Consider the following 14,719-nt stretch of genomic DNA (forward strand, 5'->3'; position numbering starts at 1 on the left):
TTGCATTGCTTCTCAACATCATCAATCGATTCTTTTCAGAGATCGCAACAACATGGCTGGACGCGAATCAATTTTGAATTCCGTTCCTTCTCAATATTTTCCTTTGAGTATTGTTTTGGGCACTGTTGCAACCATCGCAACGACCTATACCCTATCCACCTATCAGGGACATACTCAACCATTTCCTTACACTGACATCACCCATACAGGTTGGTTTTTGCATCATCATCTGAAATTTTACATTATTGGAATTATTGGAATTATGATCATCATCATGAAATATTTGCGCTAAATGTTACACTTGACACTCAGCTCGATTCACTCCCGAAAGATACATCTTTCGTGTGGGTATGCTTTGGATGGCTGTTGTTATGGCATGGAATTGGAACATTCTTTTCAATTGGTAAGTCATCAAGTGAATTTGTGTTTGTTTACACTTTTATTCTCCATCTCATCGTTAACATCCTATTTTCCCATTATTGAATTTACCTGGTGCGATATACTCTTTCCCAATGATAATCGTTATAGGTTATGGAATGTCAATGAATCGATTCGAAATGTTTCCTACAAGTTGGATTACATCAAGACTCGCCATCATGAGGATGATCATGCTGCTACCAACGACCCAATTCCTCCAGCACCATCAACCACTCATCACATTCTTCACATGATTTTCTATTTGGGCCTTGCTTCATGTGTTTCCATCACCATCAGTTCCATGTGTATTACCTCGAATAGTGACATGCCTTGGACCTTGCACGTGATTGGAGCTTCAAGTTTCTTTGTATTTTGTTTAATTGCTCAAACTCTCACCACTTACAAGTGTTACAAATTGTATAAGGAATTGGAACAAGTAAGATCAGAGTTGTCTCAAGATGAAGCATTGGCTTGCTCTGAATTAGCTCAGCAAGCAAAGGACATTGTCTTTATTTCACGCAAATCACTCTATACCAAGCTCACAATCACTGGATTAACTGTTGGTGTTTTGGTTGTGAATGTTTTAACATCAGTCGTTTCGAGCGGAAATGGCCCATTGATGTTCTCACAACTTTCTCCACAAACTGTTCAGAGAGTTGGAATGGACACTCCATCCATGGGTGTTGCTAATGGTCTCTCTAAAATTAATCTTAATGGAGGTGAAGCAATTATTGGAAGTGGTTTGAAACATGGCCATCAACCTGTTCAAGAAAATACTCCATCATCGTCATTATCTGCTCAAGTTCTCTCTGCTGCTTCTAATGCAGTACTCCATGCTGCATCTGCTGCCATGAATTATGACCCTGAAGCTCGTTTGAAGAGTACTGCCAGCAATATTGTGGAGTGGACTTGTACCTTACTCATCATTGTTTATTTCACATCATTTGTTTTTGATTGGAGTGCAGCTAAAATTGTGACTCAAGTGGGTCAATTGTTTCCAAGTAGTAATGCCAGAAGAAGTGCTCGTCCATTGAGTTCTCCTAGCAATCCAAATGCAGTTCAGACCACGATGCAACATAATCCAACATTGTTTAGACCAGTCATGTTTAATCATCAACAACCACAAGAATATGAAATGATGCAACATCATTCACCACAACAAGTGTATGTATTTCCTGCGTCATCATCAAGATCTTCACCAATAAGTGTATCCTCATCCCAACAACAACATGCATCACTCTATCCTTCTGCTTACAACATTCAATAAATGATTTATTAGAGAGTGTAAGGTAAACAAAACTTTTTGAAAATTTATTAAATTATTAATTTTCAAAGTGTGAATTGAAAAAATGTTGAACAAAGTGTCCCTGCCAAAATATTCTGCTCTTATCAAGTCATTCTTTGTACAAAATTCCCTTCATCATCAAACAATTCCCTACTTGTTCCGATCAGGACAAAATAAGCGATGCTATAGCTCGAATTTTTCTTCATCGGAGGGAAATGAACGCAATGAATCAAACGTGAGCAACAATGTTGGAAATGATCATAATACGGAATCCAATGTGGATGATGTAGGAAAAGAGTTCAACGTTATTTCCATTGATACATCTGCTCTTATAACTGAAACGTATGATAAAGCTGTCGTGAAAGACAACGAAACTCCTATGGTCAAACATTTAAAAAACAAAATTAAAGGAGCAGGACCCATTTCAGTCTCTTCGTTCATGCAAGAAAGTTTATTGAACCCAATTTATGGTTATTACTATACTGCCAAACAACCAATTTCAAGCATGAGTGGAGCAACACCAGGTCAAAAAGTCATTGGTCGTGAAGGAGACTTTGTTACATCTCCTGAAATTACTTCTGTTTTCAGCGAAATGATTGGATTATGGTGTGTAAGCATGTGGGAAAAATTAGGAAAACCAAAAGCATTGGAAATTATTGAACTTGGACCTGGAAAAGGAACTTTAATGCATGATTTATTGGATAGCGTGAAACGTAGTAATTCGTATTTGTTAAAATCGTTTACTCAATCTGTGAAACAGGTGACCCTCATTGAAGCAAGTGATGCTCTTAAAGAAGTTCAGAAAGAAAAATTAAAACCCTTCATGGACACAATCGAATTTCGGTGGGAAAATAGATTCGAGAAATATACAAATATTACTGGTGATATTCCAGTGCTAATAATTGCACACGAGTTTTTTGATGCATTACCCGTTTATCACTTTGAGGTTGGTAGTTTTTAAATGATTATTATTTTTCGAATTTTGGCATATGAATCAAAATTGAAAATCTCTCCTCCATTACTACCAGTATACTGAACGAGGTTGGTTAGAAGTACTAGTAGATATTGACGACTCCAAAGAAAGTCCAAATCATTTCAAATTTGTCTTGTCACCAGGACCCACTATGGCCACAACCTTTGTGAGTCTTGTTGAAGGTAAGAAAGAAATTGGAACGATTAGAGAGGTCTGTGCAATGGGAGTTGGCTATGCAGAAAGAATGGGAGAACTTTTACATAACAGAAAAGGAGCTTCCCTCATTATTGACTATGGTAATGACTATCCAATGGGTTTCACATTGCAAGGAATTTATCAACATGGATTTACACAGTCTCCTCTTGACAAACCAGGAGAAGCAGATTTGTCTACCTTTGTGGACTTTTCATCGTTGAAGAAGGCTGTCGAGAAGTTCAAAACTGTTCGAGTGTATGGACCACAATATCAATCTGATTTTTTACATCAACTTGGTATGGACACTAGATTTGCCAAATTACTGCAGAATCCAAAACTTTCAGATGAACAAGCTGAGGCCATGATACAATCTTATGAGAGATTGACTCACTCTACACAAATGGGACATCACTACAAAGCCATGTGTATGATGAACATGCCTTCAAAACAACCACCCAGTGGCTTTGAAATGAATATTGTCCCATCCAAAGAGGAAACTCCAAATATTTTATCAAAACGTGTATCAATGCCAACAATTAATCCAGCGACCTCTCCACTTAACTCAGAATCAATCATTAGGAAAGAAGGAGAAACATCACCTATTAAGAAGAAAGCACCTGTCAAAACCGATACTAGTCCTTTCATATAAAGTGATAGATGGATCTCCAATGACGTCTTTCGGTGTGACTTGGTACAATCTTGTTCCATTGACCCTCTAGCTCAAGAAAATTAATAAGTGTATCCCATTCTAGTAGTTATTCAAACTCGTAAATTCTAGAATTCATCTATGATCTCAACCAAACAACTCTTCAGTGAGCTCGTTATGAGGCGATCTGGATATTTGATGGAGAGGAGCCTCAATCTTTGATCAGTATCAAAGGACTCCAAAAATGTCCAAAATTTTTCCTTCGCACATTGGATCTTCAAAACAAAATGGCTCCACCTGCAACATCGTCGCCATCCACACCAACCACCACTTCCAATAAAAAGAAGGATAAAAAGGAGGAGGAATCATCGGCAAAGGCACCTGGATTTTGTTTCCGTGCATTTACAGTGTTTGTTTGGTACCTTGGATCATCAATAATTTTTGTTGGATTATTCGCACTGCTTGCCTATTATTATGAAAACTTTTACTCAAAGGGAATTTTGAATCCTTTTGAAAAGAAGTAAATAAGATGATCACGGAACAAGATGTAATTGGTTTGATCATTGCAAAAGTAAATTTCAAAAATGTTTGATTTTCAGAGATTATGATCATTTCCGAATGGGTGCGCAAATCGTTCGCTGTTTTGAAATTGAATAATTGAACCTCTTTAAAAAATTGAAAGCAATGTGCTTACATTCACTATCGGTCGATCACAACCAAGACGAATCAATTTTTCATTTCAAATTGAACAAGTCATCATCTTCTGGGAATGATCAAGACACTTCTTTCTTCGAGTGGTCCATCCTTCGTTTGGACAAGTGTGGTGAATGGAGTGGTCCATTATACTTTGATTTTTTGAGTAGAAATGCAACTTTTCTCAAAGAACATTTAAAACATTACCCTCCACAAGCTTTTACAGATCTCTCCTTTAGCATCAACAAGACGAAAGTCCTATCATCACCACACAACTTTTTTGTTTTCGTGAGAGATCCTCATCATTCGTTCTATGAGGAATTTGTAGTCAAGAAGACTACCAATGCAGAATGCCATTCAAATTCTCCAACTGTTTCTGAATTGGAAAATCATGATGACAACAATTCGGAATTACACATGTTTTTGAGAGAACATAAAATTATTGGAATTTGTGGAGGAAAACCCAATAACGGTCAGAGTATGGAAGTAGGCTATGCTCTCGATGAAGCCTTTCAATCTCATGGAATTGTTACCAACACTTTGAAAGTCATCATTGAAAGAGCTTTTCACACAATAGATTGCCTGAAAGAAATTGAAATTGTTTGTCGTACAGATAATCTGAGAAGCGCACAAGTGGCCCACCGATTGAATTTTGTCTTTAATGAAGAGAAATCGAAAGAGGTCTCATTGAAGGAGAATTGTGATTTACATGTGTACGTCTTGGAGAAGTGAGCAAGTGGCGACACTTGGATATCAAGATTATGAAAATTTGTAAAATCCCGCCTTTCCTAGCCGATAACGAATTAAATTTCATGCAAAACAAAAAAAACGTGAAAATGAACATGGATTTTTTAAGTGGCTTCTTTGGACGAGCCGAGAATAAGCCGCATACTTCTTCGACACCAATTTCTGTCGATTCCTATTCCTCTCTTGACGATGATGAAGCAGTACATGAAGCCTTGATGTCTCCCGTCTTGAATCTTTCAAATTCCAATAATGGAGCTTTTGAACACAGTGATGATCAAGTATTTCTTCATGGCAACATCAACAACCCTACCAAAGTACCACCCTCTTCCAATCCTGTCCAAGTTTCTGTGGCTGCTAATCCCATTTCTGATTCCACTCTTTCAAAGTCTAAAAACAATCATCACACGATTCTTGGTTCTCTCAATCTCACTCATCCTTCCGATATGGACATGTCCATGATTTCTTCATTGAAAGCAGATATTGGATTCATTTCAAAAGCATCACAGAAATCTCATCCAGCGTGTGCTGTAGGTGTTTTTGAGCTTTCAAATCTTTCCTCATTCCATCCTCAACATCCTCATCATCATGATGAAGAAGAGCAACAAATTTCCACTCCTATCAAACAACCAAGTACATCCCTCTCTCAGCACAACAGTGATTTTGAAAGTGAAGATGGATTCAGTTCCTACAGTTTACCAAGTAGTTGTAAAAGTGATCGAATGATTTCCAAATTAAGTGCAAGTGCTATGAACAGTAATAATCGGATCCGAATGAAAAGTCATAACCATACACATGGTTCCTTTCGAAAGGAATATCTCGCTTTAACAAATTCTCTCAATTTGTTTTTAAAGGAATTTTCTGAACAAGTACTCTCTTATCATGCTCTTCATGAAAAGACTCTGACACGATGGAAAGAGGAGCAACAACAACAACGACAACAAGAACATGATCAAGTCATGAATGAATGGAGTGAACATGTCGAGAAATGTGTCAAGCAACAATTCAACGAATGGAAAACATGGATCCAATCGGAAAATGAAAATACTCGAATCAATTTACAACAAGCTTCTCTTTCAAAACATGATGAAAAGCAATACGAGCTCATACGAGAATTACATTCCATGATTGAAGAAAATCATCGAGAAATCAAAACGTTAAAAGTATGGATGGCAGGAGCGATTGGAATCTCTTTATTATGTGTGATGGGTCAAATTTATAGTTTCCTTTCTTTGAATCGTTAAAGATCGAGAAATGGATGTTGTTGTCCATATACATTTAGAATTTATGGAATTTATAATAGGTCACAAATTGTCAGTCTTAAGAATGAGAGGTTGGTACTTGAGGTCTACTATGAAGGTCAGTGAGCATGTACAATTTTCATTATGGAATCAACACATCTCACTCAACTACAACAGTTGCTTCTCTAATCGAGTCAATTCTTTGAAAATTGAAGAAAAGGAAGGACGCTTGGAAATTTCTGCATCCCAACATTGAGCCATGAGCTTGAATAAACCATTGAATACTTGAACATGAGCAACAAGATTCTTTTCATCTTGTAAAGAGTCCACAGAATTCTCATGGAGGCTCCAAGATAACAATTCTTCTCGAACATATTTCAACACGTGTGGAGAATGAACATTGTCGAGTTTTGGGATGGGCAATCGAAGTCCTTCGGCAATTAATTTTACAATGGATACCAAAGAATCCTTGAATTGTGAAAAGCGTTGAATTCTTGAGGTGTCATGAAGAAGGTAAATTTTGGATTGTCCACATACGAAGAATTAAATAAAACATTTTCGTCGAATACAAGTTGCCACATAATGATGGAAAAACTGTAAACGTCACAACTCCAATCATAGTCATTTCCAAGCAATAACTCTGGACTCATGTATAACAAAGTACCAACACTACCAGTATTTGAATTTTGTGCATTTGCTAATTTAGAAAGGCCAAAGTCACAGACTTTACAAGTCATGTCATTTGTCAAGAGAAGGCTGTTGTTGTACACATGTCGTGTTTTGCATGATTTCATGTTGAGGAAAGAGTGAATCATTGAATTTCACTTTGGTTTCAGAAATTATTGAGCTATAACTTACTTTGCAGGTTTTAAATCTCTGTGAATGATCACAGAATCTCTTCCTTCATGTAAATACGACATTCCACTTGAAATATCTTTCAATAAATGAATTTTCTGAGACAATGTCAAATATTTGGTCTTCTTTTTACATGAATAAATTAAATGGTCAAGACTTCCTCCTTGCATAAATTCAGTGACCATAAATTGTTGAGAATCAGCCAAACAAACTCCATAAAAATTCACAATATTTGGATGACGAAGAGAACTCAACAAGGATGCTTCATGTTCAAATTCAGAAGAATCCAAATCATTGTCATCTATTTTGATGGCCTTCAATGCCACATCCACATGATTCCATCTATCTCATTTGTCGATTAATCAAACATTTCATTAATAATAGTATAAATTAATCAAACATTTCATTAATAATAGTATTCAAATAGAATATTCAAGAATAACATCCATACATGTCGAGAAAGTACTTACTTGGCTAAATAAACCATTCCATTTCCTCCTTCAGCAATTTTCTTCAATAGTTTAATATCTTCGACCTTAATCAACCAATTTTTAAATGAATGCTTATTTTCCAATTCTGACGTGTATAATGCTTGTAAATTCAACAACTTTTCATTCAATTCCATTTCTGCCTTCTCTTTTTCATTCAATAACAGTGCCTTCATTCTCAACACTTTGATTTTTCTCCACAACACCCATGAGCTCAAAGTCAATATCAATATCACCATCAAACAAACTAACAAAATGAAAGGAACCAAATACCATGCTTGAAATCCACAATAGAAAGAAGGAATTCCAGTAATTTCATATTGAAATAAAGTAATTTCAAAAAATGGAGGACAAGTCGAAAGAGAAACATTGGTACTTGTTCTTTTTTCATAGGCCGTTGGTGTCCATTGAAGAGCAGCAACAATGATGGTCATATTGGAAGGATTAAGCTCAATATTTGCGAAATGTGAAAAAATTTGAAACGTAAAGCTCGTGTTCCAAGTTCGTGCTGAGGAGTGATTACTCATGCTAGTAGGATCGAGTGATACTTTTGCAAAGATTCTGTCATCCACTCCAACGAGCTTCATAAAGGTTTGATCGAATGGCACTTCTTGTCCAAACATGTCCATCAACTCGAGTGAATATTTCAATTTCTTTCCTAAATGTGTTGCAATCATGGATTGAGAAGAATTGTACTTCTCTCCAGAATGATCCCATTCATGTCTCAATTGAATCTCAACTGGAAACGATGCAAATTCTTGAATACCATGCCCTTCCTCACTCCAATTATTTTGCACAACTAGTGACACAAATGTTTTCCACATTTCTTTTGGTATCTTGGTCAATGTTTCTCCATTCAGAACCACACTTAATCGACTCTCCAAAAAGTATCCTCCTCCATATTGTCGTGCCTTGTTTTTTGAAAACATGATGGACGCATCCTCAGATGGGTTGTTGTTGTTCTTGTTCTTGTTGAGGTTCTTTTCTTGAATGTTCACGGAGATTGTCAACAGAGTTTGAGAGAGGAAAAATCCTCCACCAATTTCTGTGGCTTGGTTCTCTGAATGTACACACGAAGCAATGTATGTTTCTCTTGTTCCAATCACTGCCAATGCTCCTCCAAATTTGGCTGTATTTTGAGAGGCGGTCGAAGACATTTCTTGAAATATTTGTGAATCATGACTCAATACTGCACCTCCAAATTTGTGTGAAGTATTATTGAAAAATACACAATTTTGAATGAGAAGTAAGGTATTGTAATGATACAATGCTCCTCCTCCTTCTATGGTCGAATCGTCAGAATTTCTAGATGACAACCATCGATTATTCTTAAAAAGAGTATTGGAAATCATGGCCTGAAAGACATTTTTCAAGTAAATGGCACCTCCTGAAGATGTTCTTGATTCATTGTCAACAAATTCGGAATTGGAAATTGAAAGCCACACTCCAGAACTTTGAATTTTCACAGCACTGGTCGTGGTCATGTACCGAAAAGAGGTTTGATCCAAAATGACCACACATCGATTGGTTGAGGAAACAGACATGGTAGCAAAATCAACACCCACTAAATACGCAATCTCTTGCTCGATCAATGAATTTTCAAACCTTTTTTGGTAAATTCCATAATCGAGATTGTATCGATGAACCGTATTGGTAAAATTCACATGAGTAAATTCTTTGAATATTGTAATAGAGTAGTAGAGTGAGGAATCTCTCAGATAGAACTGAGTATTTTGTTGTAAATTAACTGAGGTTGCGACTCCTACAAGCAACGATCCATAAAATGTTGAACGTTCAATGATTGTTAAGCTTTCATGACTACTTGGAATTAATTGTATGACCGTGTCATTGAGTGTTGAATCTTGTATGAGAACATTATCATAGACGTGGAGACGAAATAAATTTTGAGACTTGTTACTCGTCATTTTTGAAATTTTGACATTTCTTAATATGGAGTGTTAGAGAAAACTTGTCATGAAAACCACAGCTATATAACCTACTTGGAATAAAACACAACAAGGTCCTCAAAAGAATTATCTTCCATTAGAACATAACTATCCACAAAGTCATTTGGAAAAGAAAGTTTTCATCATTTAAATATATGTGAAAACAATGAATGGAACCATTAATTCGAACACAACACCAACTGCCATACACAACACCAGTACCACTACTTACAAACAATAGGGACAACTCAACTGTTTCAACAAACAATTTCTAATGACAAGTTGTGCTTGACTCACTTGCACATCCAATACGAGATTGGAAAATTCCAACACGATTTCTGGACCATGTTGTGAAATCCATGAAATGAGATTTACATTTCTACAATTCAACGAAACAGATGGATGGCCACTCCTCATCATTTCCTCCTCTGGTGTTCTGTTATTCGTTATTCCACTAATTTTCAATACCTGAACGTAAAAATTAAGTTGTTTTTGAAAAAGAGGTCCACAATTCGCCTGTTGTTGTTGTTGTTGTGAAAGGGTGATGATGGACGACTTTGAAGAAGAGGACGAAAAGGATGAAGAAGAACTAGAAGGTCCATTTTCCGTTTCAGTGGTGACGGAACCCACACTGGACATGAATATCACATGCATGATGTTGTATTTGAGAGTCGTGTTTACATGTTGCATCACATAGTCGAGTGAGAGACATGGTATGATGGAAGATGGTTCATTCCTTTCATGGTCGGAATGATTTAAACATTGGAAAGAGTTTTGACCATGTTGAGGATCAATATAAAAGGTTCGATTGACGAGTAACATTGAAGAAGAAGATTCATGTTGTTGAGCAGAAGCACCATTCGTAATGCCAAAGGAACATGAGGTCAACACACCACACAGTAATATTGTGGTTGAGAGGAGGGACAATGCAACCCTAAAACAGCTGGTGTTGGATTGGGACGGACCCAATTTTGACATTTTTGTTTTGTTGTAACCTTCATGAACATGTCTTGTGTGAAATTACGACTCCGAGGGATTACAATTAGTGTTGCGATAGGCAAAATTGTACGACAAGTACCATCCAACTCCTTGAACCTTATCTCCTTGCAACACACTCTTGTTGGTGAGCTCAGCTAAGTAGAAGGGAATTTTCCGAGGAAGAAGCAAAAAATGATTTACTACATTTTCACAACATTTTCATTACATTTTAACCATCATTTCAATTCAAATTTAAGAAATAATAAAAAAAGATCTTTCTTGAAACTCCACATTAGAAGCTCGCACAGTGAGAACTGAACTTGAACAAAAAAACACACCACATGATTCCAAGGCAACAATCCTCCTCCTCAACCTCTTCATTATTGACCAACTCTCAACGTCTTTTTGCAAGCCATCTCTATCAAGCTCTTCAAAATGAAACTCATTCCGATCAACAAACTCGATCATCATCATCATCACCGAATGAACCGATGAATATCATCTTCTCTCCATTCTCGGTGTTTATGGCCTTGTCCATGACCATGTGTGGAGCTTCGAATGAGACTCTCCGAGATATGGCTTCTGGTTTGTCCATTCCGTTCAGTATGGATCAATTCGCTGAATTTAAACAACAAGTCATGAAGCCTTTCATGTCCAAAATGATGAAACAAGTCTTGGATAAGAATTCCAGCGAACTCGCATTGGCCAATAGGATTTATGTCGCTCACAATGCCACTCTTGTAAAGGAATTTCAAGATTTTGTCAAGGAAGCCTTTGATTCACAAGTAGAAACGTGTAATTTTGAGCAAAATGCGTCCAATGAACGAATCAAAATCAATGAATGGGTTGAAAAACAAACTAATCATCTCATTAAGAATCTACTTCCACAACAAGCTGTAAATCGTGACACGAGAGTCATCTTGGTGAATGCCATTTACTTTTTAGGAACTTGGAAAACTCAGTTCGATAAGAAACTCACCAAGAACAATCAATTGTTTTATTTATTGAATCATGATGAACAATCAAAAGACAGAACTTGCAAAGTCACCATGATGAATATGAGTAATGCCAAAGTTCCTTATGGAAGTAACAATTGTTACAAATGGGTCCGTCTCTATTACAGTAATACAGAATTTTCCATGACACTCGTTTTACCTGAATCAAATCCACAACAGGTTACTGTTGAAAGTGAAAAGAAATTGGATGAATTTATTTCACAACAAGTAGCCTCTCCTTGTCCCTTCTCAACATCAGAAACCAAACTCACGACACTTTCCATTCCAAAATTTAACATTGAATATGAAACTTCGATGAGTGAAATTCTTAAACAAACACCCTTCTCAATGACCAGTGCTTTTCAAAATTCTGATTTTTCCAACCTCTCTGCCAATGAACCTCTTCAAATTAGTGACGTCATTCATAAGGCTGTAATTAAGGTCGATGAAAGTGGCACAGAAGCTGCAGCTGCTACAGCAGTCGTGATGACCAGATGTGCTGCCGTCTCTCACAAACCAACCTATGCATTTATTGCAAATAGACCTTTTGGTTTGATCATTCGTCATGAACCCACTGAAACCGTGCTATTTATGGGAAAGGTCAATCGTTTGTAACTCGTATTTCATCTCTCAATGACACACTTCTATAAATTCTCTTCAGTTTTTTTACAGTATTGTTTATTTATTTACATTCAATTCTTGAGATGGTTGTTCGTGCTTTGCGACTTTTTTCTTCATCATCACTAAATTCAAAAAAAAATGTTTCAAGCGAGTGCCATTGTTCTCTCCCCGACATGCACTCAGAGTAAATTATTGGGATCATCATCCTCGGATCCATCCACCACAACTAACACCACAGTGCAAGGAGAGGATCAAAGAATAGGAATTATGGGATCGCTACGAAAAGCCTCCGCTCATCATCATTCAAATCATCATACACAAGGCTCATCATCGGGATTGGGTACAAATTCTTCCATATTAAACCGTATGAGTGGAATGGGATATAGTGGTAGTGGTGGAATGAGTGTGAGCGGAACCAGTGGTCATTCAACATTGTCCACTTCGATCACTAACCGAAGTTCAAATTCTGCGGCTGGATCCACAGCTCATGTGTTGTTTGGAGGATATTCGTATAATTTTGATAAACAAAAATTGTTGAAGGATTATTTGAAAAGTAAGTTGCAGTCACTACTAAAATGTTGAGAGAATCAAGTCCTTGGTTTTGGTGGATGTGAACACCTGTCAACTGTCATGTGACCTCTCAACATTTTGTATGTTGTGAAAATTCAATATGATATTCAAAAGAAAGGGGCATACGGTAGATTTTACTGAGAAACAAATGAAATTATTTAAGGAATGTACAGATGATTTGCCGTTCACACCTATTGCTGTTTATTATGATCCACAAACTTGTATTTTACAAACAGTGTTAGAGAGTGGACATTTGATTCATTGGAAACTCCATCCTAAAACATCAGATGTTCAGCTAGTGCAAGTGGATAGGTCATTCTATGAATTGATGGATTCCAGATTACTCTCTTCTGGAGTTATTTGTAATGAATTTGTCATTGTTCAAACTGTGAACGGAGAATTGAATTTCGTTGAAAATCCACTCTTTCAAAATTATGCATCTATTTTTGCAGAATCTTTGGGAAACACGAGAAGAGGAACTATTTTGTCACTTGGAAGTAACAATACACAAAATATCAAGCTCATGATGGCTAAAACTCAAGAAGAAACATTGTTGAAATCTATGAAAATGAATTTACCAAAAACATATCTCTGTGGTCAAGCTACAAGAAATTCTCTGCTTATTGCACAAATTAGTTTACGAGGAACTGAAGACAGGTATGTGTTGTTCAATTAATTGAGTTTAGTATGTTAAATAAGTAACATCTGAATTACAGAGAAATGATTCAAGTGATAGGTACCGTTCAAGCAAGTCGTCTCATTGTGTTCTATGCATTCAGTAATTTCCGATCGAACACCTTTCATACATTGGAGTTAAGTAGCGACTCAATGAGCGTTGTGTGGTGTGTTTATGAAATTATTGGAAAGCAAGTCAAGAAGAGCAAATACAAAACCATTGAGACAGAAAGTGAAATTACATGTTGTGCTATTGGGCCCAGTGAAAAACACGTGTGTATTTGTTGTGCCAATGGAGAGGTTAAACTTTTTTCCTCGTTCAAGCTTTCTTTTTCTGGAGATACCAGTAATAAGGCTTCCAAATTTAAATGCATCACTGTTCAAACTCTTCCTGGAAGGTTTAGACCCAGTCATGTCGAATGGCACCCTTCCGGCTCCATGCTTCTTGTTGCATCACCTAACGAAATTTGTCTCTTTGATTGTGGACTTAATTTTATTGATTTTCAAGTACCATTAAGAAATGCTGTTGTTAAATGTATCACTCCTACCAATATTTTGAGGTATGTAGTTTGAGAACCATTGTGAGTGGCATTACCATGGATAACAATAGTCAACCGCTTTTATTTAGTTCTGTACAATTTATGACCAATGGAGAAGCTATTGATTCATCACTGGCATTAATTGATTCTGGTGGTAGTAGCTTGAACCCTGGAACTCCACGCAGCTCTCTTAATTCACCAAGAGGATTTTTAGGACGAAAAAAGCATCAAGCTGAAATTCCTCAGCCATTGCAAAAAGGAACTATGCTTCCCTATGAACGTCTGTTGATATGTTTTGAAAAAGGTCCAATTTGCATTTTTAAAATTGATTTTGGGCTACTAAGCGCTTTCATTGACAATAATATTGAGCCTGCCTCCAACGCTCATTTTCTTTCTATTCACCTTAATATTCACAACAAGCTGAAGGAAGGTTATAGTATCATCAGAAATTTGACAAACGGAAAAGAATTCCAACTCTGCCTGAAAGAATTCCTTTCCTATCTAGTCTCTCGAATTCATGTGGACCCTGCTTCTGAAGAGTTTTTGGACATGCTGCTAGAAAAATATGCTGCTCTTCACAAGCATTTGGAACCCGACTCATATTTCCATACTCTCTACAAGAGATACTTTTTGTATACCCTAAGGAAAGGTTTCTACGAGAAATGTTTCCAAATTGCTCATCACCTCAATGACCCTACTCTCTTTGAACACTTGTACAGATTTTGTCTTGCTCAGAATTATGACTCTCTTGCCTATTTGTCCATACAGCATGCAAGTGATACGTTTAAGAATAAGGAAAAGCAAGTCCAACAATTCTTCAATGAATGTGTGCAATACGAAAAATTACAGAATAAATAA

The 14,719-nt window shown here is 36.7% G+C and overlaps 8 protein-coding genes across 8 annotated transcripts; 7 read left to right on the forward strand and 1 right to left on the reverse strand.

Moving 5' to 3' along the window:
- Positions 1-52: 52 nt before the first annotated feature.
- C9374_006681 (uncharacterized protein) lies at positions 53-1,684 on the forward strand (the record flags this gene model as incomplete). The annotated part of the gene is made up of 3 exons (XM_044696568.1): positions 53-209; positions 313-403; positions 529-1,684. 3 exons carry the CDS (start codon positions 53-55, stop codon positions 1,682-1,684), a joined length of 1,404 nt encoding a protein of 467 aa, XP_044546826.1.
- Positions 1,685-1,766: 82 nt separating this feature from the next.
- On the forward strand, positions 1,767-3,519 carry C9374_006682 (uncharacterized protein; the record flags this gene model as incomplete). The annotated part of the gene is made up of 2 exons (XM_044696569.1): positions 1,767-2,648; positions 2,731-3,519. The coding sequence occupies 2 exons, from the start codon at positions 1,767-1,769 to the stop codon at positions 3,517-3,519; spliced, it is 1,671 nt and encodes a 556-aa protein (XP_044546827.1).
- A 284-nt stretch (positions 3,520-3,803) lies between these two features.
- Positions 3,804-4,040, forward strand: C9374_006683 (uncharacterized protein; the record flags this gene model as incomplete). The annotated part of the gene is made up of 1 exon (XM_044696570.1): positions 3,804-4,040. One exon carries the CDS (start codon positions 3,804-3,806, stop codon positions 4,038-4,040), a length of 237 nt encoding a protein of 78 aa, XP_044546828.1.
- A 160-nt stretch (positions 4,041-4,200) lies between these two features.
- On the forward strand, positions 4,201-4,941 carry C9374_006684 (uncharacterized protein; the record flags this gene model as incomplete). The annotated part of the gene is made up of 1 exon (XM_044696571.1): positions 4,201-4,941. One exon carries the CDS (start codon positions 4,201-4,203, stop codon positions 4,939-4,941), a length of 741 nt encoding a protein of 246 aa, XP_044546829.1.
- Positions 4,942-5,045: 104 nt separating this feature from the next.
- C9374_006685 (uncharacterized protein) lies at positions 5,046-6,197 on the forward strand (the record flags this gene model as incomplete). Its single annotated transcript, XM_044696572.1, has 1 exon — positions 5,046-6,197. The coding sequence occupies one exon, from the start codon at positions 5,046-5,048 to the stop codon at positions 6,195-6,197; it is 1,152 nt and encodes a 383-aa protein (XP_044546830.1).
- Positions 6,198-6,362: 165 nt separating this feature from the next.
- On the reverse strand, positions 6,363-10,461 carry C9374_006686 (uncharacterized protein; the record flags this gene model as incomplete). The annotated part of the gene is made up of 6 exons (XM_044696573.1): positions 6,363-6,687; positions 6,732-6,950; positions 7,053-7,391; positions 7,520-9,481; positions 9,538-9,591; positions 9,716-10,461. 6 exons carry the CDS (start codon positions 10,459-10,461, stop codon positions 6,363-6,365), a joined length of 3,645 nt encoding a protein of 1,214 aa, XP_044546831.1.
- Positions 10,462-10,802: 341 nt separating this feature from the next.
- Positions 10,803-12,071, forward strand: C9374_006687 (uncharacterized protein; the record flags this gene model as incomplete). Its single annotated transcript, XM_044696574.1, has 1 exon — positions 10,803-12,071. One exon carries the CDS (start codon positions 10,803-10,805, stop codon positions 12,069-12,071), a length of 1,269 nt encoding a protein of 422 aa, XP_044546832.1.
- A 144-nt stretch (positions 12,072-12,215) lies between these two features.
- C9374_006688 (uncharacterized protein) lies at positions 12,216-14,719 on the forward strand (the record flags this gene model as incomplete). The annotated part of the gene is made up of 4 exons (XM_044696575.1): positions 12,216-12,630; positions 12,779-13,304; positions 13,364-13,882; positions 13,933-14,719. 4 exons carry the CDS (start codon positions 12,216-12,218, stop codon positions 14,717-14,719), a joined length of 2,247 nt encoding a protein of 748 aa, XP_044546833.1.

This window comes from Naegleria lovaniensis (genome assembly GCF_003324165.1).
Source record: "Naegleria lovaniensis strain ATCC 30569 chromosome Unknown tig028, whole genome shotgun sequence".
In the NCBI taxonomy this organism is placed as follows: Eukaryota; Heterolobosea; class Eutetramitea; order Acrasida; family Naegleriidae; genus Naegleria; species Naegleria lovaniensis.